Source organism: Geotrypetes seraphini, chromosome 6 (assembly GCF_902459505.1).
Source record: "Geotrypetes seraphini chromosome 6, aGeoSer1.1, whole genome shotgun sequence".
Taxonomy (NCBI): domain Eukaryota; kingdom Metazoa; phylum Chordata; class Amphibia; order Gymnophiona; family Dermophiidae; genus Geotrypetes; species Geotrypetes seraphini.
Window position 1 is genome coordinate 200,984,945 of NC_047089.1, and position 27,604 is coordinate 201,012,548.

At 41.7% G+C, this 27,604-nt stretch overlaps 1 protein-coding gene across 3 annotated transcripts in view; it reads left to right on the plus strand.

Annotated features, from left to right (window-relative positions):
* The first annotated feature begins 370 nt into the window (after positions 1-370).
* Positions 371-27,604, plus strand: part of PPP2R2A (protein phosphatase 2 regulatory subunit Balpha) — a 185,034-nt gene continuing 157,800 nt past the window's right edge. For 2 of the 3 annotated variants that reach the window (XM_033949040.1, XM_033949039.1), the window contains exons 1-2: positions 371-583; positions 5,217-5,291. Coding sequence is in view for 2 of the 3 variants with exons in the window: in XM_033949039.1 (XP_033804930.1) it covers positions 577-583; positions 5,217-5,291 (82 nt within the window). In the remaining variant the exon portion in view is untranslated. Of the gene's footprint in view, positions 584-976; positions 1,122-5,216; positions 5,292-27,604 lie in introns of those variants that run through there. The other variant, XM_033949038.1, reaches the window with a different exon arrangement.

The window sequence follows — 27,604 nt, forward strand, 5'->3', positions numbered from 1 at the left end:
GTCCGCTAAACAAGAAAGGTCTTAATGGGAATTTAAATTAGCACTGGCCCCGGCAAATGTTACCATCTCCATCCAAAAAATAGACGAAAGCCGGAAGAACAGAATGGGGCGGAGCATGTTCTGCAAAAAACACACACAAGGGGGTGGAGGGTGGGGGAAACTTCGCTATGACGTCACTAGCCAAGTCTCTCCGAGCGTCTGCTGCTGCCTAACCTGAGAACCAGTGGGCAGAGCAGGGGAGGGGCGGAGGACTATCCCTACCCCCATTGACGTCACTGGCTAGGCCGGAGTCGGCGCCATTTTGGAAAGTGTTGGATGGCTGGTGGGCGCGAGGAGCCGGGGAAGGGGGGGTGGGAGCAAGATCCAGAGCGGAAGGAGGGGGCGGGGAGAAACAACATTAAAAAAATAAAATAAATAAATTAGTTAGGAAGAATAAAATTATTGATGTTATATCTCTACCTGTGTATAGATACATAGCAATATTATCTTTTTCTTCCATCTCCGCTCTTCCTGGTCGGGCAACGCCGGTGCAGATCAGGGAGGCGCCGGGACAGAGCCACCGCTTGTAAGCACAACATGGCAGGTAATGCAAGGCTGGCAGCAGGAACTGAAATAGACTCAATTTGTACAACTGTGTGCATGCGAATACTCTTTCCTTGCCTCCTTCTAATCCTTTTCTTTCCTGATCTTTATTTATTTATTTATTAGTATTGCGTCGGGTGATTTTAAAATGCTATCATTTTCAAAGGCACGAAGAAGAATGAAGTCGGTGTCTGCTTTTATAAGTGTTTGAAATTGGAGGATTCTTTTTAAAAGCATTAATTTCTTGTCCTCGTGTTGAATGATAGTTAAAAAAAAACGTGGGTGGTTTAATTCATATCAATTTTTATGCTGGTCTGAATGATTCAAATAAAAGTATTGCATTTTTAATTGGTTTTGCATGGTGACTCGGCTTTATTTTATAGCGAGCAGCATTAGTCAAATCAATGTCATGAATTACTGCCCTCCCTCTCATTTTCATGCCTTACATGCTTTTTCTATGCACCGAGTTGCAGGCCTGAAATACTACTGCAAGTTGCATCTTTACAAAGTGGCAGAGATCCCAGGAAGGAAGCATGCATGTGGGTTTCTGGTTAAATTAAGAAGATTTTGGTGATTGTATTCGTTCTTTGTGGTGATGAACTTTAGATGAAGGAGAGATGAGTATTTCATTTTTTTTTGTTAAATCTAGAGCAGGGGTCTCCAAAGTCCCTTCTTGAGGGCCGAATCCAGTCGGGTTTTCAGGATTTCCCCAATGAATATGCATTGAAAGCAGTGCATGCACATAGATCTCATGAATGTTCATTGCGGAAATCCTGAAAACCCAACTGGATTCGGCCCTCAAGGAGGGACTTTGGAGACCCCTGATCTAGAGCAGTGGTTCCCAACCCTGTCCTGGAGGAACACCAGGCCAATCGGGTTTTCAGGCTAGCCCTAATGAATATGCATGAAGCAAATTTGCATGCCTATCACTTCCATCATATGCAAATCTCTCTCATGCATATTCATTAGGGCTAGCCTGAAAACCCGATTGGCCTGGTGTTCCTCCAGGACAGGGTTGGGAATCACTGATCTAGAGGATAATCATGTGGAGGAGTGAGAACCTTTAAGCTTTTTTATATTCGGTGATATGTGCTATCCAGCTTTATTTATAAATGGAATCTTTCAGTGGCTAAATTGGTAATTTATTTTCATTAGCTTGCTGATGGTATATAGAAGGTCATACTCTCTTTTTTTCTGACCAAATAAAATTTGGAAATAAATTTACTCTATTTTATACTGTTGCAGGGTGTTTTGGGAGGGGTGATGATAAATATTTCCAGTTTGACAGCCTTCGGGAGGTGGGGTGTTATTTTTTTATGTTTGGATTGAAATAGAAATGGGTGGTGGTGAGACCAGAGTTGGGGTGAATCACTGTTTATTTCTATTGAAGGAGCAATATTTCTGACATTTTTGATCAGGGTAGTCAAAATTACTTGAAGCCAGGTTTGTAGCTGTTTTGAATAACTGGCTAGTTATGGGGTGGAAAAAATTGTTGGTTAGGCAGAATATTTAGAAAAATGTTACTTGTTAAAACTTTAACAAACGTGTTGATACAGTTTTTAAAAATTTGTATGTAGAGCTATTTAATAACTCCAGAAACTGGAGTCTTTATTAACCTGAAAAATCAATGAGCAGTTTTCAGGATAATCATTTGAGTCATTCCATACCAAGTGGTCTAATGGTCCCCACCTTTATGTCTCTGATTTTATTCAAAATTTGCACATAAAATAGTCAGGGTACTAAATGAATTTTTCTTAGATTTCTAACTGCATTAGTCACTGAGTTAGACCCACTTGTCTGGCTGGATATTAGCTTTGTGCACAGTGATGAATAATGTGTCATTTTTAGCTACTTGTAAAATTGAGAACAATTGTTCAAGAGTGCTAATGTTTGGTAGTCCAGCATAACTTTTTGTGCTAGTTGCAACAGATGCCTCTATGAGCATCATAGGTACAAAAAAGCCCCCTGGAAACTTTGCTCAAAGTGTGCCCAAAAAATTTGTTGCAGTTTGTTTCAACATATTTTGTCCTGTTTATCAGCTGCTATAGCTCCAGAGCAAGAGTAAATACAGACTTCTGATTTTTATCTTAGATTATCCTTGCATTGGACACTATACTCTCAAATTTGCAGCAATTCTGCATGAATTCCTTCAAATTTGGCATCTTTGACATAGGAGCTGAAATTCGTCAATTATAAAAAAAGAATCCGCCTATATCTTCTTAAAGGCAATACAGTTTCAAAGAGAAAATTTTACTCTATAAGATACATGCCTTTTGGTTTTGCAATGCCACTGTCATACTAAGTTCTTGGGGGATAACGGGATAGAAAACTAACAAACAGGGCTGTGGAGTCGGTAGATAAATGTTCCGACTCCGACTCCTCAGTTTTTTATACTTCAGACTCCGACTCCAGGTACCCGAAATTTCCTCCAACTCCGACTCCACAGCACTGGTTAATTTTCAAATCGTTAAAATGGAATGTCAAGTTGAGAGAAATGAGCATTTTCGACACCACCTTCTTTTTGCTTTTAATCAAGGTTCTAAGGCCGCAGAAGCTGCTCGCAACATTTGTGCTGTGTATATAGTGGGTGCTATAGCTGAAAGAATCGCTCGTGATTGGTATGCCAAGTTCAAAAATGGAGTCGGTAGATAAATGTTCCGACTCCTCAGTTTTCTGTACTTCTGACTTCGACTCCAGGTACCCAAAATTTCCTCCGACTCCTCGACTCCGACTCCACAGCCCTGCTAACAAATAAATAAATTCACCTCAAAGTTAGGTATGCTTAGCAGTGTGACAACGTTCAATATTTGAATTTTGCATTTATGTTTGATAATTTGAATACCACTATCCCCCTCTTTTACTAAGGCGTTCTAGCCGATTTAGTGTGCACTAAACGCTAATGCATCCATAGAATATAATAGACGTACTGATATTTAGCACACCTTAGTAAAAGGACCCCTATATTTCTGTTTTATGCTTGCCAGATTTCTAAAGATTCTATATGTGTTTTTTTGGTGGTGAGTGAGTTTAGTGATTGGTACTATATTTTGTGCTTCATTTGATGTGAAGGCAGTACTGGGTTTAGCAGTTGGTTGCTTTGTATAAAATTTGTGTACCATTCATATTTTCCAGGTATTAAGATAGTTTTTACATTCAGAAATGATAGGCTTAAGTTGACCTTGTTGAACCCATTATTACCAATAATTTTAAACATTTGCTTATTGCTTTGGCTCCATTCATGTGCTTTAATCAGGTATTTAAAAATTTTTTGAACTGGTGCCAAGATATCTGATTCAGATTGTGTTCTTCGGTTTTTTTAGGTTATAGATGTCAGACTTTGATGCACCAGGGAGGCAAAGTACCATGTAATTTTCCATTCAAAGTCTTGGGATCCTGTGGAAAAGAATCCCACAAACAGGCTTGGGAACCTGCGAAAAAGAATCCCACATTATTGCATTGCTATTGGGTGTGGCCCCTGTAGCATTGGGGATACTGGTTTGCTCATTTGGAAACCAGTAGTGGCAAAGCCAAGGTGGACTAACGCAACACCTATTTCACATACATTTTCTAGCCTTGGGAAAAATTTTTTTTTTTTAAAAGCTGTGCTAGTTCTGCATACAAATTTTGAACAAAATCTGAGACATAATGGTTGGGGGCTTTAAAAAAAAAAAATTACACTACTTGGTATGGAATGACCCATTTTGAAAAGTATTCTCTGGTAGGCAAGTTCTCAGATTCTCATAGCTCAAATACCTTTAGAAAACAACTGCCACTGTAAATCCCAAATAACTTAGTGAACCCATGTTATATGGGGTCTGCAGTATAATATTTAATTTAAAAAATGGGAGATTCCCAACTTTTTGTCATTTTATATTGAACTGCTTATATGGGGTGTAAGTGTACTAGTTTCAGGATTGCCTTAGAGCTGTAGGTATTTTTCCTCTAATGCAAAGGGTTCGGTAGAAAAATTCTGAGTTCTTAGCATTGGGCTCTTTTACTGAGCTGCGATAGCGTTTTTAGCGTGCGCTAACCCTCGTGCTAACCCCTGCGCTATGCGGAAAAACTAATGCCAGCTCAGTGGAGGCGTTAGCATCTAACGTGCGCGCTAAAACCGCTAGCTCAGCTTAGTAAAAGGAGTCCATTGTTTATTGATATTTTCTTCCTCCTGTTTTGTTACTAGGGAAAATTCTATGATTTAGACCAGGGGTAGGGAACACTGGTCCTCGACAGCCGTATTCCAGTCGGTTTTTCAGGATTTCCCCAATGAATATGCATGAGATCTATTTGCATGCACTGCTTTCAATGCATATTCATTGGGGAAATCCTGAAAACCCGACTGGAATACGGCTCTCGAGGACTGGAGTTCCATACCCCTGATTTAGACTTTCAAATCTGTTTTCACTAAAATTTGAATGCTAGAAGTGAACAGTCAAGGGTAACTGGGTAGTAATGGATTAATTATATCTAGGTTTCAGCCAATATTTTCTTGTTTGTGCAGGTTTTGTATTTATGACAAAATGTTTTCATTGTCACCCATACTTTGTAGAATTTTGGCTGACTGTAGATAGAAGGTTGACTGCTCTCAGCCCTAGAACCTGTGGAAAGTGCTAAAATTTTTTGCTTTCTCTCTGTAGGTGTTGGAGGAGGGAATGATATTCAGTGGTGCTTTTCTCAGGTGAAGGGAGCTATTGATGATGATGTAGCAGAAGGTAAGGACAAAACTTTGAAGCCTCTATAAATGTTGCATGTTGGTTTTTGGTATGGAAAAATGCCAATGTTTGGTTGCATGTTTTGCTATGTGCCATATCTTCTGTTCTTTGAATGTTGATGGTGGGTTTACATATTGCAGTATATCAGCGGTTAAAATAGAATTGCACCAGGCATATGCTTACCGTATTTCCTCACATATAGGCCGCCTCCTTGTATAGGGTGCCCCATGTATAGGCCGCAGAAAATGCCTATGCAAGTTTTAAAACTGGTAGATAAGCCGCCCCATTGTATTAGCCGCGGCTTATCTACCTGTAACTGGGGCGGCCTATACTGTTTTTAAAATATCATCCCCCCCTTACCTCCCTCGCTGGATGGCGGATGGCTGCCTCCTTGAATCTCGTGGCCAGAGGTGCAGGGCAGGAGCGAACTTTTCGATGAGAACCATGAGAACTGACGGCAAAGCCATGCAGGAAGCAGCGCAGGGCCAAGCAACAGATCGAAACGATCGCTCCTGCCCTGCACCGCTGGCTGCGAGATTCGAGGAGGCAGCCGTCCGCCGTCCAGCGAGGGAGGTAAGGACGAGGGGGATGATTTTGAAAACAATGTAGGCCGCCCCAGTTATGCAAGCCGCACCCATTGGACAGGCTTGCAAAACCCATATATAGGCCACGGCCTATATATGGGGAAATATGGTATTGTTTTCATAGGTTATAATTCGCCATATTGGAAACTTTTGTTATACATAGCCACGTTATAGAACTGAGTTTACCTATCCTTCGAAATACACAGGGAAGTAACCATGTGTAGATTTTTGCTATCATTTTAGAAACTGCTATTCATAGTAACTACTATTAATTAGCAGAAAATAATGAAGGAAAAATGTAACCCAGGTGACCTTATGACTCTTGGCGGTAGTCTCACAATATTATGGCTAAGGTTCATTTTTTCAACTAGGGGCCAAAGGGTAATACCGTGAGACTACCAGTAGGGATCATGTGAATTATTTTAGCTTCTGAAGCTGGAAGAGGTGAAAGCAGAGTGGGGATGCTCCTCACACCTGCCCCAGACCACCAAATTTACTTCTGGGCAAGCCTCTGAAGTGGGTGAGGGGGTCAGGTCTGCCTGGAAGTGTATATGCAGGGAGTGTTTGGGACCATATGGAGGGGCTTGTCATCAGGCAAGGACTCGATAGAAGAAGATTGGTGGTGGTGGGGGTGTCTGATGTCTAGAAGAAGAAAGGGACTGGTTCAGCTCATGTACATGTTATGGCAAAGTGTTCTTTTGGGCAGTAAGTACTGCAGCCTTATCTTCTGCCCAAACATGCACCTTACCATAACATGCAATTCGATTGGAGCAGGCATAAATCCTGACATCAAGGTGTCGGGCATACACATTTATTCCCCTTCTGAGATGGGGAATATACTTTAAAATTCTGACCCACCAAAGGACTGCCCAACCCACACTCCCTTTGAACATGGATGTACAAATAGGACATATATGCTAAAGAACTATTTGGTTTTTTCTTTTCTAAAATCAAGTTTTATGCATGTAGACATTTTTAAAAATTCTTTATTCATTTTATAACTTACATCAAGTACAACAATAGTGATATTAACATTGTAACATAAATAATTCACTTGAGATTTTACAATTGATTGTAGACATTTTAAGTGCTGGTATTTCCATGTGTAACAGATCTAAAATGAGGGCCTTGTATATGTTTTATTGGAGTCCACCAAGAACTTTTTATTGGAAGACTATAAATATATTTTAAATAAATATGTGTGTGTGTGTGTGACAGAAAATAAGAATTATGGAGTAGTATGGTGGGAGGGCTTAATATAGTTTTATTGGTGGTCTTAGACTAAGGCCACAGTCTCTTGCTGGTTGCTGTACTGACAGTTTTATTTAATACAATATTTTATTAACTGTATTCAACATTTTCATCCCTGGTGGCAGAAATTTTGTTGAAAAATGATGATTTAACTGTAAGTGGTAGATTGTTAGAAATGGAAAATTTTATACAGGTTTGTTTGCAATGTACAGAAGGCATTGAAGAAAAACCTGATATCTTGGTAACATTTTGTTTTGTTTCTTATTAGAGAATGACACGGGGAAAAATTATGTCCCCGTCACCGCCCCATCTCCGGACCACCATCCTCTGCACCGCCCCATCCCCGCTGTCCCTTTCACCGCCCCGTCCCCATCTCTGCCGTCCCCGTCACCGCCCTGTTGTCTCTTTCAACGCCCCGGCCCCATCCCTGTCTTCAACGTCTTCTCCTCTCCATCCCCCCCCCACTCTCAGCACCCTTCACGCGGTCCAGCAGCTCCCTCCCACTGGCCAGCCGTGCATTTTCCTCCCTCCCTTCTTTTCCCTTATCTTTTCTTGTTAAACGCGCGTTTTCTATAAGGCTAGGAGCTGTATTACAGCTGGAGCTTTGAAATTGCGTCGGGTTGCCGGCTAGAAAAGTCTCCTCCGATGCAACCGGAAACAGGAAGTTGCGTCAGAGGAGACTTTTTCCAGAGTGCAACGCGACTTGACTTCAAGGCTCCGGCTGTAATACAGCTCCTAGCCTTATAGAAAATGCGCGTTGTAACAAGAAAAGGTAAGGGAAAAGAAGGGAGGGAAGGAGATGCATGGTCGGCCGGCCGGCGGGAAAGAGAGAGCTGCTGCTCGTTCACCGCGCGTTCCACATGATTCACCGCCCCATGCTACCATTCACTACCCCACGGGGCGGTGAATTGCCTTGTCCCCGAACTTGCGGTGACCATTTTTTTTGGTCACCGTTTTGGCGTGTTAACCGCAGCTAAATGCGGCTAGCCGCGGGTAACCGCCACCGTGTCATTCTCTATTTCTTATGACATTTTCCAAAGTAACACCAGGTATCATCCAATAATATCGCCTTTCTCTGTTTTGATTTCACCATGACACATTATGGAGATTTTCTGGCTGGTTCAATTCATGCCTGAATAAAATAATGTTCTGACAAACTGGGTAGTGTCTTCACAGACAGTAGAGGCTGACAAAGTAGTATAGAGTTCAGAATATTCTGAGTGTTTGGAGCAGAAGGATTAAAAATGAGAGTTTTTTTTATGGGACCTCATGCTCTGAGTCCGATCGATACTTTAAATATTTGCTGAAAATAATTTGTTATAGACTGCAATTTCTTTAGATATGTTTGGAAGATATTTAAGACACTACCTTATGGTTAGACTTGCAATCAAGAGGGCCAGTTGTACACTTCTGCATGTATTTTCTTGAAAAGAAATGAGTAAAATGATCCCAGGGAAATCAAATCATTAGAACATAAGAATTGCCATACTAGGTGAAATCCAAGGTCTGTCAAGCTCAATATCCTGCTTCCAGAAGCAGCCAGTCCAGGTCACAAGGACCTGGAAGACTTCCAGAAGTAGGTAAATTCCAAACTGCTTATCCCTAGTCTATCTTAATAATGTTTTCTATGGACTTTTCCTTCAGGAACTTGTCCACGTTTTTTTAATGTCAAATAATATTTTATTGACGACAAGTCCAGAACAGAACCAAACAGATCCATAACCACACTGCAGAAATACTTACAAAGATAACAAGCAAAGAATAATATACATCAAAAAGGTAGTCATCAAAACGTTTTTCATAAGGAGAGAACCCCTCCTCCCCACCCACAATTCCCACCACCAAAAAACAATCCGTTTTCCCCAAAACACAGAGACCCCTCTCCCCAGCAAACACAAAAAAGCAGAACAGGCTTAAAACAATGCTCGTCCCTCCCAAATATTCTATAGTAGAAAAGAGCCTCTAAAACAACCCTCAACCCCTAACTCTCAAAATAGCAGAAAACCAACAGGCATTAAATAGTTAATGTCTTATTAAAGAAATGACAATTTTGCATGAGGTAAAACTCTTTATAGTTTATAAATCTTTCCTTTTGGCTAAGTCTTAATAATAATATTATAATTTATAGCTGAAGAGACATATGATCAAGAAACTGTTTTATTGTAGTTTTGTGATTATGATAAACATACTGAGGCCCTCAAAATAGTACCTGGTGGGCCGCAAGTTTGAGACCACTGATTTAGCACATCCTCCAGCAAATAATTCCAGAGCTTAATTTATGTACTGAGTCAAAGTATTTTCTCCAATTTTTTAAATGTACTTCTCAGTAACATCATTGTATGCCATCTAGTCTTTGTACTTTTTGCAAGAGTAAACAACTGATTCATGTCTTCCCAGTCCACTCATCATTTAAAGACCTCAACCATATCTCCCCTCAGCTAAGAGCCATTGCGTCGTTTGCAATTCCTCACAGGAGAGAGGTTCTAGCCTCTTTACCATTTTGGTTGCCCTTCTCTGTACCTTTTTTGTGGTTAATTATTAACAAGTGCCTAATGATGTGGGGACCAGAGTTGGTTCTCAAAACATTTACCAATAAAGGTTTTACCAATCCTGCAGCTCTCTTAAAAAAACAGGATTTTCCAAACCTGCAGTCCCTGTGCCATAAGCACACAGGATTTAAATACTTAATACAATATTCTTAACCTTTGAGAAAGATACTCTTTGTATAGTCCAGGAAAACAGGATTTTCAAAAAACTGAAAGTTCCCTTCTTCCCTGAGCAAAATTCTAAAATCAGAGTTACACCATTTTCTAATTATCCTATTCCCTTTGAGAGGAAAGCAGAGGGAATATGGTTTAAAGTCCTATCCAGAGAACAAAACTACCCCATACAGTGAAGGAACAGAGGATTTTTTTTTTTTTTTTTGCTAAAGCAGTATAGGAAAGAAAGAAGGAGAAGGCTTGGATCTAGACAGGTATAAACTATAATCAGATTAAGACCAGAAATATGAAATTCTAAATACCTTAGCTTTTAGATAACGTCTGAGTATCTGAAGGTGTAGAAACAGTGTGACAAGGCAGTGGCTGTAGCCAGAAAGATGCTAGACTGTATAGAGAGAGGAATAACCAGTAGAAGAAAGGAGGTGTTGATGCCCCTGTACAGGTCATTGGTGAGGCCCCACTTGGAGTATTGTGTTCAATTTTAGAGACCATATCTGACGAAGGATATAAGAAGACTTGAAGCAGTTTATCGAAAGATGACAAAGATGGTAGGAGGTTTAAGCCAAAAGATGTACAAGGAGAGACTGGAAGACCTGAATATGCATACTCTAGAGCAGTGTTTTTCAAACTTTTTACACTTATGGACCGGCAGAAATAAAAGAATTATTTTGTGGACCGGTGGTTGAAGAACACTGGGCTAAGTCGTAGGCCAGACCCCGCCCATCTCTACCCAATCTCCACCCCAGACCCCACCCCCATAATAGTACTAATTGCACCTTGCACGTCCCGTGCCTCATCTGAAAGCCTTCCCTCTGACGTTGCAACGTCAGAGCGAAGGCTTCCAGTTCAGGCGCAGAATGCCTGTAGGAGCCACTGCCCGTGGCTTTGTGCACTGAATCAGTTAGGAAGAGGAAGTTGGCTTGAAGATAACGCCGCATCGATCACACCATGGGCCGGAGGTTGAAGAACACTGTTTTGGGCCTGATGCATGTGCTGGCCCTGTGGACCGGCAGGAAATTTCTGTGGACCGGCACTGGTCCATGGACCAGTGGTTGAAGAACACTGCTCTAGAGGACAGGGGAGATATGATGCAGACGTTTACATATTTAAAAGGTATTAATATAGAACCAGATTTTTTCCGGAGAAAGAAAAATGGTAAAACTAGAGGACATAAATTGAGGTTGCGGGGTGGTAGACTTAGGAGTAATATTAGGAAATTCTTTTTCACGAAAAGGGTGGTGGATGCCTGGTGTGCCATCCCAAGGGAGGTGGTGGAGAAGAAAACAGTGATGGAATTCAAAAGAGTGTGGAATGAACACAGAGAATCTATAAAATACTGAATGTAATAGGATAGATATGAAGCGCTTGTTTACTCTTTTCAAAATACTAGGACTAGGGGGTCATGTGATAAACCTACTAAGTAGTAGATTTAAAACAAACAGAGAAAATATTTTGTCATACAACATGTAATTAAACTCTGGAATCGTTGCAAGAGATTGTGGTGAAATCAACTTAGCAGGGTTTAGAAAAAGTTTGGATAATTTTCTAAAAGAGAAGTCCATAGGTCATTATTAAGATGATTTATGGAAACCCACTGCGTATTCCTAGGATAAAATCTGTTTTACTACTTGGGATCTTGCTTGGGATCTTGCTAGGTACTTGGGACCTGGGTTGGTCACTGAATCCCTGCCAAACAAGACCTGCAACTCAGAAAACCGCTGAGCTGAAGCCATGGCCACAAGAAACCCGGTGTTCAACGGCATAGCCCTTTAGAGTCTCAAAAGACAAGGATAAAATGAAGCCTTCGGTAAACTGCGAAGAATTACCTTAAGACTGTTCTCCGGACAGGGCTTTCTAAGAGGTGTACGAATATACCATATTCCGTTTAGGAACTGAACTACATGAAGCTGAGAAGTAATCGAAGAGCAATATACCTTGTAACAAGTTAAGAATGGCATTTGAAGCTGAAGGGAATTGAATGCTAAGCCCTTGGCAATACACTTGTGCCAAAAAAGAACTCTGGAAAGGTGCAAATGTTGAGAAGTACCCAAGAAAGGAAAAACCTCCAAAAGGAAGCAGAAGCCACAGGTGAAGACGTCTGTATCGCCTGGATAAGAGAAGAAACAACCTGCTTCGCATAACCCTCACACGTCAGCCATGACTTTTCAAAAGCTAGGTCACAATACCAAAGTAGTACGAATATCCATGTTGATCGGACCCTAGGTGAGCAAATCCAGAGATACCAGGAAACTCAATAGTCCGGCTGTAGAAAGACTCATCAGATCCGCATAGCAAGGATGGTGCAGCCAATCCAGAGATTCTACAAAAACTGTGCCCTGAAAGCGAGCTTGAGATGGCAAATCCAAGCAATCATCAGCCAGGGGAAAACACTGAAAAAAAGAGAAACCAGAGGCGAGAAAGAAGCCACACTGCTACCCCCTCTGACTCCCACTCCCTGTGCCCGCTGAAGAAGCTAGGAAGCTTAGAATTTTGAGACGAGGCCATGAAGTCTAGTTTCAGGAGATCTCACTTTCATAAAAAGAGCTGGAATGCCTGAGCCAAAATTCTCAATATCCAGGATGTAGAAGATTTCACTAGTACTAACAGTTATACTTTCTAGAGCGTACACAGCGCTTTACAGTGTAACATACAATAAATGGGCCATGCACAGATTTCGTGGAGAGAAAGTCTATCCAAACTCTTTTCCTGACCCATAAAATGATCTGTCAACAGAAGAGGAAGATGAGGGTCCACCCATTGAAGTAGAACCACAATTTTACCTGCCAACTGAGCACATCACCAACTGCCCAGGCTGTAGAGAAATACCCCCATCATAATACTGACTGAAAAGACCCTCAGCGTCATTCCGGAAGAATGGTCTGCAGCTCCAGAAACAGTAGCCTGACCATGCTCCAGAGTAGAAGAATGAACAAGTACTGAGTTGCCTCTTAAGACCAGACTCCTGGAGCTGAGGATGGAAGGCACCGAGCCCCCCAACCCGACAGCCCGGGATTATTGGTGGCCATGAGCTAGTCCAGCAAAGACCGAGGCATGCCTTTGAAAAGAGAAATCTCACTGAGCCACCAAATCAAACAGAGCGATGCTTGAGGAGCCTACCAAATAATTTGAGCCCTGAGATACCGGGAACCACCAGAACAAAAGCAACTGCTGTAGCGTTATAATGGGAAAGTAAGCCGAAGTTCCCAGTGGAGTCAGCAACATGGATCCTAGAACCTGCACAGAATCCCATACTCTTGGTCATGGTGACTAAAGAAGAATGCAAAACTGAGACTGTGACCCATCGCTCTAGTCTCCGGGAAGAAACACATTTCTCTCCTATATGAATAAAAACATCTCCCCGATATACCTATAAATAGTACAGGAGAAAAGAGCGCTGTGCCAATTCGAAGATTCACGTCCAAAGAACTGAGGAAAAGAAACCATCCTTTTTGTGTCAGTCAAATGGCCCGACTGGAAGACATCCGAATCAAGCAGGCAGTCAAGAAGAAATTAGGTGAATCGCCTGGTAGCGCCAAAATGGTACCACTGCCCACATTTTCTAAAATGTTCATGAAGCCTTGGATAGGCGAAATGGCATGTGCCAAAACCGAAAGTGCTGCTCCAAAAGAGGCAAGCAAACCTAGTGCCGATTCGGAGTCCATAGTGAAAATGTAAATATTCTCCCAGTTTTTCTGCAGAAATGTGTAACCCTGAGAAACTAATTCAGCAGAATGGGACCCAGCCTGCCCAATGCCCCCATCTTGGGCACCATGCAGTAAGTGGAACAACGTCCCTTAGTTCCTGAAGAACACTTAAAAGGGAACACAAAACATAGAGACTCCAAGAACGAACTGGAAACCTGAGGAGGATGCAAAGTTGCAAGCATCCTGAAAAAAGTTCATAGCCCCCTGACGTGACATTATAGCGTCTTCTCCCTCATGAGAAAGCCTGAAGAGTCATTGGAAGAAGTCAAGATCCCCTCAGAATGAAGTGCAGAAGGTCAGGGAACGGCAGGATGAGAACTGCAGGATCTGTAAGAAGAAAGAAATTCTCCTAGGAAAAATCAAGTTTCGCAATGTAAAGAGGAGTATACTGGAACCATGAAAACAATACTAACTCCATGCAACGTGAGCGAAATACGTATGTCCTTTAAAGTGAATAAGTACTAAACACAATCAAGATGCTGCCTCTACCGGCCCGTGGAAAACAACAGCATCCTAACAGGTATCAGACAAAGCTCACATTGCTAATGAGATCTTCAGGGATGAGGCTAACCGCCACACAGTGCGCGCTCCTCCGCGCGTTTGATAGAATAGATAACTGGCTCCTGGTTAGAAGGAGCTGCACAGCCCTTCCTGTCTGGTTGGGGGGGGTCCATCTAGCATGTGCCATTAGATGATGGCGACAGGAGAAACCAGCATGATAAGCATGGAAATCTGAAGTCCAGGCCCCCTCAGAAATAGAGAAAGAGAGTCCTGGCTGCAGGAAGATGCAAAGTGTCATTATGCCCATAGAGACAGCCTGAACTTGGAAACTGTTAGTACTACCTTTAGGCATATATATCCTTTGCCACTACTAGACACATGCAGCGCAGCACAGAGGCCCAAATAAGGACAGTTACCAACAGACAAAGGTTCAATCTGCAGGGACCCCAAGAGAGACAATGAGATACCCATGTGAAATACAGGGCACTATCTTACTGCTGATCTCACTGTGCCGTGAGTTGCCGTATGTTGGCTCAGTCCGGAGACAAACTGATACTGAGTGACCTAGCACAGGTCTGTCTGGTAATCCCCTTGAGTGCTAACCCCAGAGTCCGATTAAACTAGCAGCTTCCTTCAAGGGAATACAGCAGGAACACAGTCATAGACATTTAAATCTGCCCAAGCTTGTCTCAAACCTGGTGAAACACGTACGACTTGTCTGAACCGGAAAGGAGAGAAGCTGCGGCATACTCTGACCAAAGTCAGCTGTAAATAAACTACCGGAACGCTGCAGCTCTCCCACCATCGCCGGAGACCCAAGCGCATGCCTGATTCTTGTTGACACGTGGCCGCCGCATCAACGCTCCTAGAAACATAGTCAGATTCAAGCCCCACAAAATTTACTCTGCTGCGATCTGCATAGAAAGAAAGACTCTGGGAATAACCAGAAGAACGGTGCGGTGCTTCCCACAGCGCCGGAAAAAACATGTCCCATCTCATGCGCGCTACTATAAACCGGCACCTGCACAATTAGCTGCACATGGCTGTGACAAACACCGACGAAAGAGAGCCTTGGAATAAACAGGACTACTACTGCTGCACTGAAACCCAATGAGGAGAACAAGTGCGAGCATGAAATCGCACCGCTTCTGCCGCACTGTAACCAACAAGGAAACCAAGCGCGTGCATGCAAAGGGCGGGAAAGTCCCGGTTCCCTCAATAGATTTCTAGTCACAAAACATCCATGCCTTAAACATACGTTGACCGAACCCACAGTACTAAGACTCCCAAACAGTACTAAGACTCCTAGACGAAGAAAAACTGCGTGATCCACACCAACACGGGTTCACCCAAGGTAGATCCTGCCAATCTAATCTGATTAGCTTTTTTGACTGGGTTACTAGACAACTGGATGCAGGAGAGTCACTCGACGTAGTGTATTTGGACTTCAGTAAAGCATTTGATAGCGTCCCTCATCGAAGATTACTGAACAAGCTAAAATCGATAGGATTAGGAGACACTCTAACTACATGGGTTGGGGATTGGCTGAGCGGCAGACATCAGAGGGTAGTGGTGAATGGTACTCCATCTGAAGCATCGGACGTGATAAGTGGAGTGCCGCAGGGCTCGGTCCTGGGTCCGATTCTATTCAACTTATTCATAAGAGATATGACGCAAGGACTTAGGGGAAAGGTATCGCTGTTCGCTGACGACGCCAAACTTTGCAACGTAGTAGGCAGAAGCTTATTACCTGATAATATGACACACGATCTACTGCTGCTGGAACAATGGTCAACTACTTGGCAGCTTGGCTTCAATGCTAAAAAATGCAAGGTAATGCACATGGGAAAGAGTAACCCACGTAGAACTTATGTACTAAATGGTGAGACCTTGGTTAGGACCACAGCGGAACGCGACCTAGGAGTGATCATTAGCGAGGACATGAAGGTTGCCAATCAAGTGGAGAAGGCTTCCTCCAGGGCAAGACAAATGATGGGGTGTATACGCAGAGGTTTCGTCAGCAGGAGACCTGAAGTTGTGATGCCGTTGTACAGAGCCATGGTGAGGCCTCACTTAGAGTACTGCGTTCAGTTTTGGAGACCTCACTACCGAAAGGACGTGCTGAGAATCGAGTCGGTGCAGCGAACAGCCACCAGGATGGTCTTGGGGCTCAAGGATCTCACGTACGAAGAAAGACTAAAGAAATTGCGACTGTACTCACTTGAGGAAAGAAGAGAACGGGGAGATATGATTGAAACGTATAAGTATATCACGGGATGCATCGAGTCAGAAGATGATATCTTCCGGCTCATGGGACCCTCGACCACCAGAGGGCATCCGCTGAAAATCAGGGGAGGGAAGTTTCGTGGCGACTTCAGGAAGTATTTCTTCACCGAGAGAGTTGTGGATCATTGGAACAGACTCCCACTCCAGGTGATAAAGGCCAGCAGCGTGACGGATTTTAAGAGAAAATGGGATACTCACGTGGGATCTTTAAGTGAGTAAACTCAGGGGGGGGATACATGGAATGGGCAGACTTGGTGGGCTATAGCCCTTTTCTGCCGCTTTTTTTTCTATGTTTCTATGTTTTTCTATGTTTCTAATCTGAAGTTCAAACAACAGTAAAACACACATACATACTCAAAAGCTTGTTGTTAGGGCCGGTTGAAGCCAGTTAGAGCTGGATGTGCAGAACTAACACAACAGAATGTAGCAACTGTGGTCTCCTTTTTTTTTTTTTTAAACAGAGAAGGGAAAGAAGAAAAAATCGAGACCCAGTCAGACCCTCTAGCAATGGAGGGAGGGTGAGGCAGGGACCTGGGGGAGCCCTGGCGTAACCCCTAAAGCCGGCACCGTTCAGCCGGACACCCCTGTCTCACTGAAGAGAAAATCTCAACGGGAGAAATAGCATTGCCAGCTCACTGAAGAGAAACCTCAACAGGAGAAACAGAATGGCAGTCTCACTGAAGAGAAACTTCAACAGGAGAAAATAATTTTCCAGTCACAGCCACAATTCAGGAGCTAGTTGAATAGCGACCATTTCCTGCTGGGAGATAGAGAATACTGGAGATACAGGAGGAGTGCCAGCCAATAGGACCACCTGTTAATCAGTTTCTCTATCTCCGCCTGCTGGTAGATGAGTGCTATCCCTTAGGTCTCTGGATTCATCTGCTGCTGTTGCTAAGGAAAAGGTGAATTAACTGATTCTTCGTCTTGCAGCTCTCTTGAGCTGGAGGTCAGCTGTATGGTGATTTTGGTGTAGCTGAGGAAAATGCCATAAAGAAATAATTTGTAACTTTTGAAGCCCTACAGTTTTCTGCTTTGTTTGGACTGTTTTGGGAACTCTTTGTTTCTTCTTCCGTGAAGAGGCTGATATTGGAACTGAATGTGTGGTGAAACCTCACTGCTAGGAGAGGGAAACTTTAATGACTTGGAGTATGCAGCTTGGAGGCCCTGCTAGGCCATGGTTCTGGGTTTAGTATTGAAAAACCATTCTGAACACATTTTTTATATTGAAAAGTTTTGGGAGCATATGTTTGTTTCCTTGAATCACAGTATGGAATAAATAATTTTTTCTTTTCCTGCTACTTATCATTGCATAATGTGTGATTTATACAAAACAATTTTGGAGAAATTCACCTAAGCAGATTCTTACTACGGGCCTATAGCAAGTGGCTTGTGCAGGTCTCTGCTGTTGATCAAGGGACGGCCACACTACAGGGCTCACCGAGATTTCTTTCAGTTCCTTTGCATTGTCACCTTTGAAAACTTTCTGATACAGGTAGATCTCTTACATTTGCTTCAGTAAAGATCAAAGCAAAGAATTCATTCAGTCTTTCCATATGACCTTATCCTGCCCTTTTGCTTCTTGATGATCTAATGGTCCTAAAGATTCCCTCACAAGGAAACTACTGTTCATTTGTTAGGCTAGTAGCTCTACTATCAGAAAGTCACGTGTTTCTGGATAGGGGCAACAAGTTTTAGATATACCGTATCTACTTGAATATAAACTGGGATTTTTGGGCCAAAATATTAGCCCCAAAATGGGGGACTCGGTTAATATTAGGGCCAGCACCCCCACTTCCCTCCCAGAATTATTGCAGGCTACCGCCAGGCCCTGCACCCTGTCTCAGATCCTGCCCCGCTGCTAACCTGATCGGTGGTGGCTGCTACGAGATCGGATTTCTTTAGCCACTGAACGGCACCAAGTAGAAGTGCACTTTGGCGCTCCTGCTCAGCGCTGAGCGGCTTCCTAACTGGCTCCCTCAGCACCAAGCAGCAGCACCTAAGCGCGCTCCTGCTCGGTGCTGCTCAGCGGCTGAAGAAACCCGATCTCGCAGCAGCCACCACTGACCGGGTTAGCAGCGGGGCAGGAGCGTGGAAAGCTCGCTCCTGCCCACTGCACATTTGGACCACCAGGGATTGGCAGAAGTACGAGGACAAGGCAGGGAAGGGGGACAGGGTGCTGAGCCTGACAGGGGAAGGAAGGGGCTGAGTGCAGTGGCTGGTAGAAAGGCGGCTGGTGCAGTGCCTGGCAGGGTAGGGAGGGAAGGGGGCTGGGTGCAGTGCCTGGCAGGACAGGGCACTTGAATATTAAGCCGCCTGACTTACATTCAAGTCAAATATATACGGGAATTCAATCGTGTATATCAAACTATATGTGAGAACGTATTGAAAAAACTGTTTTGATAACATAGGATCATTCGTGCCACATTAACACAAAACACTTATTAACATCAATGAAAGAAATTATAAAACGACGGAGAAAAATAAACCTCAAGTGTGAGAGGCCGGGACTACACAAGTACCCGAGTCTACTCACATCATCACTGGTTTATAAAAAAACTCCGTGTACATTTATATAAATACTTATTCATTCATACTCAATAACCTCTTAAGAGTTTTCAAAAACTTTTTCAAAAGTGTTTCAGAATAATATATAAAGAGACATATTCATGGCATGAACCAGATCCCAAACTAATAACAAACAGCACGAGGGCCACAGCTCAACTAAACAGGTGTATGCAATTGTTGAGGCATGGAAATTTGGAGCACAAGAATGAGAACAAGCAACAACTCATCTGAAAATACGGAGTGTCCCAAACGATTCTCAGTCCTGCCTTTATAGGTAGTGGACCAAGCCAGTAGAATCTTTCGTTGTGTATATTCATTAGATCTATATCTTCTCATAGGGATTTTAAACAAGCTCTAAAAACTTGGCTTTTTGTGAGATACTTATTTGTAAAATGATTTAAAGAAGATATTTCATGCATTATAAGTTCATGTTTCCCATGTCAGCAGTGACCTGCTCTTTGACTTTAATTCATAAACTTTTCTCTTTTTTCCCTATGTTGGGTTGGAACCAGAGATCAATGTTGGTCAGTGTGGTATGAGTTTCTGGCTATACAGTGTAAGACCTGTGTGATTATCCCTAATTTAGAAGTATGGAGTCTAACCTAAGAATTTTATAGTTTTTCACTTCTTCCATTCTGTAAACTAGTATTCAATGACTTTGTATTGTGACCATTTTGCTGATTATCCAGCACCTCTTGTTGTAAACCGCCTCGAACTATCATGGCTTTGGCGGTATATAAGAATAAAATTATTATTATTATCTAATCAACTAGAGTCTTTAAAATGTGTTTTGGCATTTTTTTCCCTTTTTATTTTCTTATTTGTCAGTCTTATTTTAGTTCTGATATTTCAACTTATGTAAAATCTTTGTGGTAGTACAAAATGCACTTCATAATATACTTATCTGCACCCATGTTTTAAAAGTGTTATAACTTCATCACTCTCTTTAGCTATTTGTGGTGTATCCATTTTTTAAACATTTGTCAGTGTGACATCTGTGTGATATTCTGGTGAAGGGATAATACAGCAACACCGTTGGTTATTATGAACAGTCTTGGTGGGAATTGTCTAAAATTCAAGATCTTAAAATACCATATTCTCTCTAATAATGGCTATTAGAAACATGCAATTTTCTGAAGTCTTGGCTGGGCTATTGATGGAGGCATTATTTCTTTTCTTCACCCTATTCCTCCATAGTAAGCAGCGTTGCTCTCCTCTTCCCCCCCCCCCCCCACCCCGGATGACTGGATCTCTCCTCTTACCTCTGCTCACAGTTATAGCACTTGGCTGGTGCAGCTCCTTGAGTACTTGCATCTGATGAATACCTTGAGTATCGGCCCATGCTAAAGGTCCTGCCCTGACCCAGTGCCAGAACCGTGAGAAAAGATAAGAAGATGTTTCTCGCCCTTTTTGGGGAGAGGGGAGGAAAGCAGTGCCAATTACTGCAAATTCTAGGGTGTGGGTTATTATTAGAGGAATCTAAATTTGGCTTTTTAGATGAAATTTACAGTTGTTTTTGAGACTGAAACAGAGGGGTGGGCTAGTAATACAGTAATAACATCAACTTGGGCCGGCAATAAAAATCTGAATGAAACAAATGGGAATCTTAATTAAATTGTTAGTATTAGTCTGTTTAGGTAGTCACTTTTTCTATATATATAAAATCGGATGTATGTATGTATGTGCCGCGATCACGCAAAAACGGCTTGACCGATTTGAACGAAACTTGGTATGCAGATCCCTCACTACCCGGGGTGATATGTTCTGGGGGTATCGCGGCCCACCTGCACACATGGGAAGGGTGGGTTCACCCAATAATGTACATGTTCTTGCTCCTGGAGGTGAAACTAAAAATGTTGTTTATAATCAAGTTTTGTGTTAGTTGTATTGTATTCATTTTGTCAAATATTTCACATTATAATTTGAATATTGTACTTTTTATAAAGTAAAAAAATATTTTCATTCACCACTATAAAGTATCTTTATTTGAATCCATTTACAGTGTTATTGCTATAATTAAATACCCGTGCAATGCCGGGCCATCAGCTAGTTTCTTATAAATTCATAGTTACAAAAGTGTCTAGTTTCCATATGTTGGTATTGGTAGTTAATACCCCTTCAGAAGCCAATGAAAATGCATCAGTTGTGAATCACAAAATTCTTTGGATTTTATAGTGTAACAGATGGACTTGATGGTAGGAGAGCCTTTTTTTAGCAAATGAATGAGCTGAATCGTGCGTGTGAGGGAAAAGAATAACAGATATGGAGCAACAGTTAATTTTTCTGTCATATTCGGTTAAGAACTGAATTTTGATCTTTTTTTTATAACTATAAGTTCTTACTTGTATTAAAAAAAGTTGAAAGTCTTAATAATTCATCAAAACTGACAGTGCAGAAAGACATTCCTTTATACAGTATCCTGAAATTGTTAGAGATGTTGATCTGGCGGTTACAGCTTTACCACCACTCAACTTAATGTTGAGAGGTTGTTCTCTACTCTTAGATCAGATTTGAGAGTACTCATGAAGGAGGATTCTTTTTCTGAGGACAAGTTACTCAGATTTATTCAAAAGTTTCTCCTGTGTGCTTTTGGATTCCCGGATTAGTGAACTTGAGCGGGATATATTACAATAATGTAAAATATCAGAAGATATACTAGTTTACCGGTACTTTGTAATTTATAAAGGATTCATTTTTTTTCCATGAATACCAACTTATCTGTATAAATTCATTTTTGTTCATTTATTATTTTGAATTACTCATAAATAAAAAGTGTGTAACAGTGTATTGCATATTTTTATTTGATAGCATTTGTTTAGGTTCTTTGTCCAAACTTCAAATAAATATATGTTCCTTGTCATCAGCAGCAGATGAATCCAGAGATGAGTGGGTTAACTCCACCTACCAGCAAGTGGAGCTAGAAAGCACAAAGTTTGCGGTCCTGGTCATTCGCGGTATTTTCTGACCGCACAGGGGAGGCAGGAGAGGGCAACATGACCGGCGAGTGAAGGAAACAACTCGCGGTATGCTCCGACCGCCTCTTCCTGTACTAAAGTCGGGCCTCAACAATCAGCAACTGTGTGTCAAAGCAGCTCCTGATTGGTGAGGTCCAACTTTAGTACAGGAAGAGGCAGTAGGAGCATACAGCAAGTGATTTCCTTCACTTGCCGGCCCTCCGGCTGCCCTTTCCTGCCTTTCCAGCTGCCCTCTCCTGTCTCCCCTGCCTAAAAACCGTATTCGCGGTTTTTCAACATTCTTGGGGGTTTCTGGAATGGAACCCCTGCGAATATCAGGGGAGTACTGTATATACGATGGTCTGCTCACTGGAACTTCAGTATTCTCTATCTCCACAGGTGGAGGGATGATCTCTCCTGCTCCTGGTTTCATCCCCTGCTAGGTGTGGACTGGAAGCTGTTACTTGGTCTGGCCTAGCTTGGCTTCTGTTGCGGTTTTGCTGACTCAGTTGAGCATGGGGATTAGACTGCCTGGGTGCCTTTTCAAGGGCATAGCTGGTGGTGCCAGTTCCCTGCCCATTTGCTGGAGCCCCATATAAATTAGTCCTACACTACTATTCCTCCTCACATTAAAAAAAATAAAAATAATCTAAACAAACAATGATGTGGTAAACCCAGAGGGAGTGCTGGGATGGGGGTAATCTGAGAGCACACATTGTCTGCGATCATCACAATAAGTATATTGGGATGGACTCCCCATTGCCTTCATGGATATTTCAGAGTTTAATTAAGGTTTGGTACGTGCAGAGGAATCGGTGGCCTCCCTTCTCCCCCCTCCCGTGATGTGTCTCACGGCTGCTGCTGTTAGGGTTCAAGTGGTCGCATGAGTTTTGGTGGGAAACCATCAAAGAGTGCCTTGGTTGTTGCTGGGCTTTCCTCAGATGTTGTAATGTATTTGTTCTAATATTGTATGTAAAGAAATAGCCAATGTTTCTGTAATTCAATTTCTCTTAGATTTAGTATACATAGGAGTCGGAAGAAAAGATTTGGGCCCTGTTTTACTAAGGTGCGCTAACCAATTAGCGTGTGCTAAAAGCTAGCGCGTGCATGTTATTCTATGGACGCGTTAGCGTTTAGCGCGCACTAATTAGATTAATGCACGCTAATCGGTTAGCGCACCTTAGTAAAACAGGAGGTTGGTGTACAGACTCCAAAGTCTTGTTCATGCCTTCCTTTTGCTTCAGCATACTTATGTGAAACCGGTTTCTCTCATCTAACAGTTCTCAAAACTAAAATAAGAAACTGCTTGTGCCTAGAAAGTGATCTGATTGTAGAATTTGGTACACTGAAACCGAGATTTAGTGCTTATTTCATCCAAAAATGCCCAAATGTCTAATTAAAACTGTAAAAGCAAACATATGTGCCTATATTTCACAACTTATATTTCTTCTCTCTCCACACTTTTTAAGCAACTGTGGTTACATTCCTTGTATATGTCAATCCTATGTGCTATATATTTGGTAGTTTTTCATTTGGTTTGCACATAGAAAAGTGCCTTGGTTCATTGAGGCCTATTTATTTGAAGAAATTAAAGTAAAGGGGGCAGAGCAAGTGTGTTCCTGAGCTTTACATCAGCATGGATTTGATTTAAATCACAATTTAAATCAGTCAGAAAGCACTTAAGTCAGAAAGCACTTAAGAGATAAGGGGTTGATTCCGAGTACATCGATTTTCAAAGGAATAATGGGGCTAAGGTTTTTTTTCAACTCTGTATATTTTATAATATTTTTGTTGTGAAGCATGTTATCTCTGCAGACATAAATTCACAGTTTTAAGAATTGCAAAACCAAGCATTTGTGATAATATCTTTTAGATAGAAAAATTGCCTGTGACATTATGAATGAATTAATGGAATTCATTAACCAAAAAATTAAACATTGCATGAATATACAGCCTCATGTTACATAATTAAAAACTAATCCTTATTTCATGATGAATAACTTTTGGACTGTAATATACTGTATTTTTTTTGTACCATAAGACGCACCTGACCATAAGACACCATAAGACCCTAGATTTAGAGGAGGAAAACAACAAAAAAAAACATTCTGAACCAAATTGTGTACTAATATATACCAGGCTCTTCATCCAGCCCCTCCTCACTCCTTGTCAGGCTCTGCACCCTGTCCCCCCTCCCTCCCTGCCCTACCAGGCTATGCAGCTATCCCCTCTTTCTGCCAGGTTCTGCACCCTGTCCCTCCATTGGTGGCCTAGTGGTAGGCCAGGACAGGGTACAGGGCAGGTCTAAGTGGTAGGCAGTCCCAGCACTCCCCCCAGGCACTATTAAATTCTGGTGGTCCAGCGATGTATCAGCAGGTTCGAGCTTTCCGTGCTCCTGCCCCTCCCTTGCTGGACGGCTGCCTCCTCATGTCAGGGCCAGAGGCGCACAAGGCAGGAGTGAGCTTTTCGCGCTCCAGCCTGGGCCCGCGCCGTTACCTGAATGGCTGCTGTCAGTTCTCGCTTTATGTCTCACTGGTCCAAGAATAGACTGGGATTATATAAGGATGAAAGATTATGATTTACCTTTGCTAATCTTCTTTCTTGTAAATACATACTCTGTTCCTGGAACCCGCCCGGTGATTTGCTGATTCGCCGTTTTGTCTGCCTTTTACAGGTACTGGTAAGGTGAATTTCAGTTTCCTGATCAGCCTTTCTAAGAGTACCAGTTTGAGAGTGTGGTGCACTGGTTAGAGCTACAGCCTCAGCACCCTGAGGTTGTGGGTTCAAATTCCATGCTGCTCCTTGTGACCATGGGCAAGTCACTTAATCCTCCTCTGCCCCAGGTACATTAGATTGTGAGCCCAGTGGGACAGATAGGGCAAATACCTGAAGTACCTATATATATAAACCACTTTGAGTGTGGTTGTTTAATTTCAAAAGAAGTGGTATACAAATCCCAATTCCTTAATTCCTTTCTTACCATGCGGCTATGTGGTTGGGCCGGGCCAGGCCCAGTCCTCTGCGACAAAGGAGAAGGTGGATGGGCGGTGGTGGTCAGAAGTGGGGGCATCTCTCTCGCTGTTGCTGTGTTTTTGTTTGGGTTTTTTTTTTTTTTTTTTACGACAGCGTGACAGCAGTTTTTCTACGCATGTACCCATTAGCAATGGGTACATACAAATTAGGAAATCTTCGCTGCTGTCTGCTGACCTCATTTGCATGCACAATTTTTTAAAGAATATTTTGAGTTTTTAGATTTGGTATCTAAATGGCTGCGTTAGCAGACGGTTGCTTTTTAACATGTTTTTTTGAAAATCATGGCCTTTGTCCATTCTTGATAGAAGTGCCAGATGTTATGGTTATGAGGGTCCTATACATCACCATATTGTATAGGAGGTTCCCTGGGCATCCGATTTAAAAATCTGTCCATCCAAATAAGTAGTCCGATGCTCTCTTGTCAAATTATTTGACATGCTTTCCTAGTTTGTACTGGTAGTTATTTTATATAGTATAGTGAAGAATAGTGGCCCAGTGCCATTCATTTAGTAACTTCTGACAATCTTTACCTTATCCAGACTTGCACTTAGAGCAATAGAGGATGACATATGACCCTGTGTTTTTCTTTTCATCTGCATCCAATTTTAATAGTGAAAGTGACTGAAGCTTTAAAAGAACTTTTTGTTTTAGTACATTATATTGTCCTTTTCAAATTGCATGACAGCTAAGACCTCTCGCCTCCTTATTGCAGTGCAAAAGCATAGTCGGATGTCCTGGTTATTGTTAAACTTCAAAAACTTCTGTATTTTATCCCACTTTTCTCTCGGTTTTTCTGGATTCCTTCCAGGGCAATGTTTGAGTTAATAAATCTCGGTGATTACATGAAAACGCTGTGGCAAATGATAGGACTTCATATATTCACCCAGATAATCAGTTTTTGAGGATATCTACAATGAAAACCCATAAGATAAGTCATCATTATCACATTATAACAAAAGCAAAAAAAGTTCAACCACGTGGCACCTCTTCTGATTAATGCACATTAGCTACCAATCTCTCACAGACTAACATATAAAATATTACTCCTAGCATTCAAAACACGTTCTGTTCATATCCCCGAATTCATAGATAGACTTCTGAGTCCATATACCCCCTCAAAATCTCTCTGATCAGACATTCGACATCTACTATTAATACCTTCACTGTGTCAAATAATATTCGATACCACCCGCTCATTGATTTTCTCGGTAAGTGCTCCACAATTATGAAATTCCATGCTAATTTATTTATGGGAAGAATCATCGATAGCCCGCTTCAAATCTAACCTAAAACCTGTCTTATTTAGAGATGCGTTCGACCTATAATTTCTGCAACTACACCCCCAATCACTACACAGACAGAATTTCCTCTCCTAATCTAATTATCCTCATTGTCTCACTTTCCTATCCAATATTGTGTTTCTCCCCCCTAATCTATTGTCTGACAATGTTTGTTTGTCTTTGAAATTTAAATGTAAAACCCTGATTTTATATTTACCTATGTACGCCACTTAGAAATATAATAATTGGGTTAACAAATTTTAACAAACATGAAACTTGATCATTCACTACTTGCATCACATGCAAATCTGTTAGCTTTGGGAAAACACATAGTTAAAAAATTATAGGCCAATTGCTAACTTGCCTGGTGAATAATTGAAAAGATGGTACTGTTACAGATGATGACTATTGTGGAAAAAAGAAATGTATTGAATGAACAGCAGTGTGAATTTAGGTGAGCACACAGTACTGAAACTTGATATTGTCTGAGATGTCAGAAGAGTAAGAGATGAGAATAACTTTACAGTGACATCTCCATCAGAATCCTCTTTATATGTGATTTGTTTGGGTTTAGATACAGTTGATCATGCAATTATACTTCAGTGCCTATGCATTTGGTCTTAGAGGTACAGTGTATTCTTGCTTTCCTTCTTATTGTGGAATGCAGTTGATGTAGGCAGAATCAGTTTTGCAACTCTATCCTTTGCTTATGGGTGTGACACAGGGAATTGCTTAATTTGCATTTCAAACCATTTTTTGCAGTACTTTGAACTTTAGATTTTGCCATTAGAATTTATGCAGATGATTCAGTTTTTCTTTTTGGTGAAATCCTGCTTGACGGTGATTCATCTTACCTTGTTTATGTCCGAAGACTGATATGATTATACAACCATGAGGCTTGAGACTGAATGCAAGTCATTTGATTTTCAAGGTATGGTGTATTCTATGTAGAATCAAATTGTGAGTTTAGGTGGTGGTCTGGATTCGGAATTGACTATGCAGGTACAGATACCCAAGATGGTTCAGTCATCTTTTCAGCAGCTTCATGTTTTGCATAAGATCAAATCTATGCTTTCGAAGTACAGTATATTTTTTGAGTTGTGGTGTGTAGAGTATGGTATTGTCTAAATTAGGCTATTGCAATTCTTTTTATACTGGAATGAATCTTATGCAATGGAAGGCATTGCAGATGCTAACAGAATGGTGCAGCAAGATTGACTGTTGGGAACAGTAGATTTGAGCATATTCCAGTGTTAATTTCTCTGAATTGTTTCCCAGTTTATTTTAAAATTTGGTTCTAAGTTGTTGGCTCTTTTTAAAGCTTTGCATGGACTGACTTCACTTTATTTGGTACAAACTATTGAGAGGGATTTTTTTTTTTTTTAAGAGAGAGGGTGGTAGAGGCGTAGAACAGTCTCCCGGAATAGGTGGT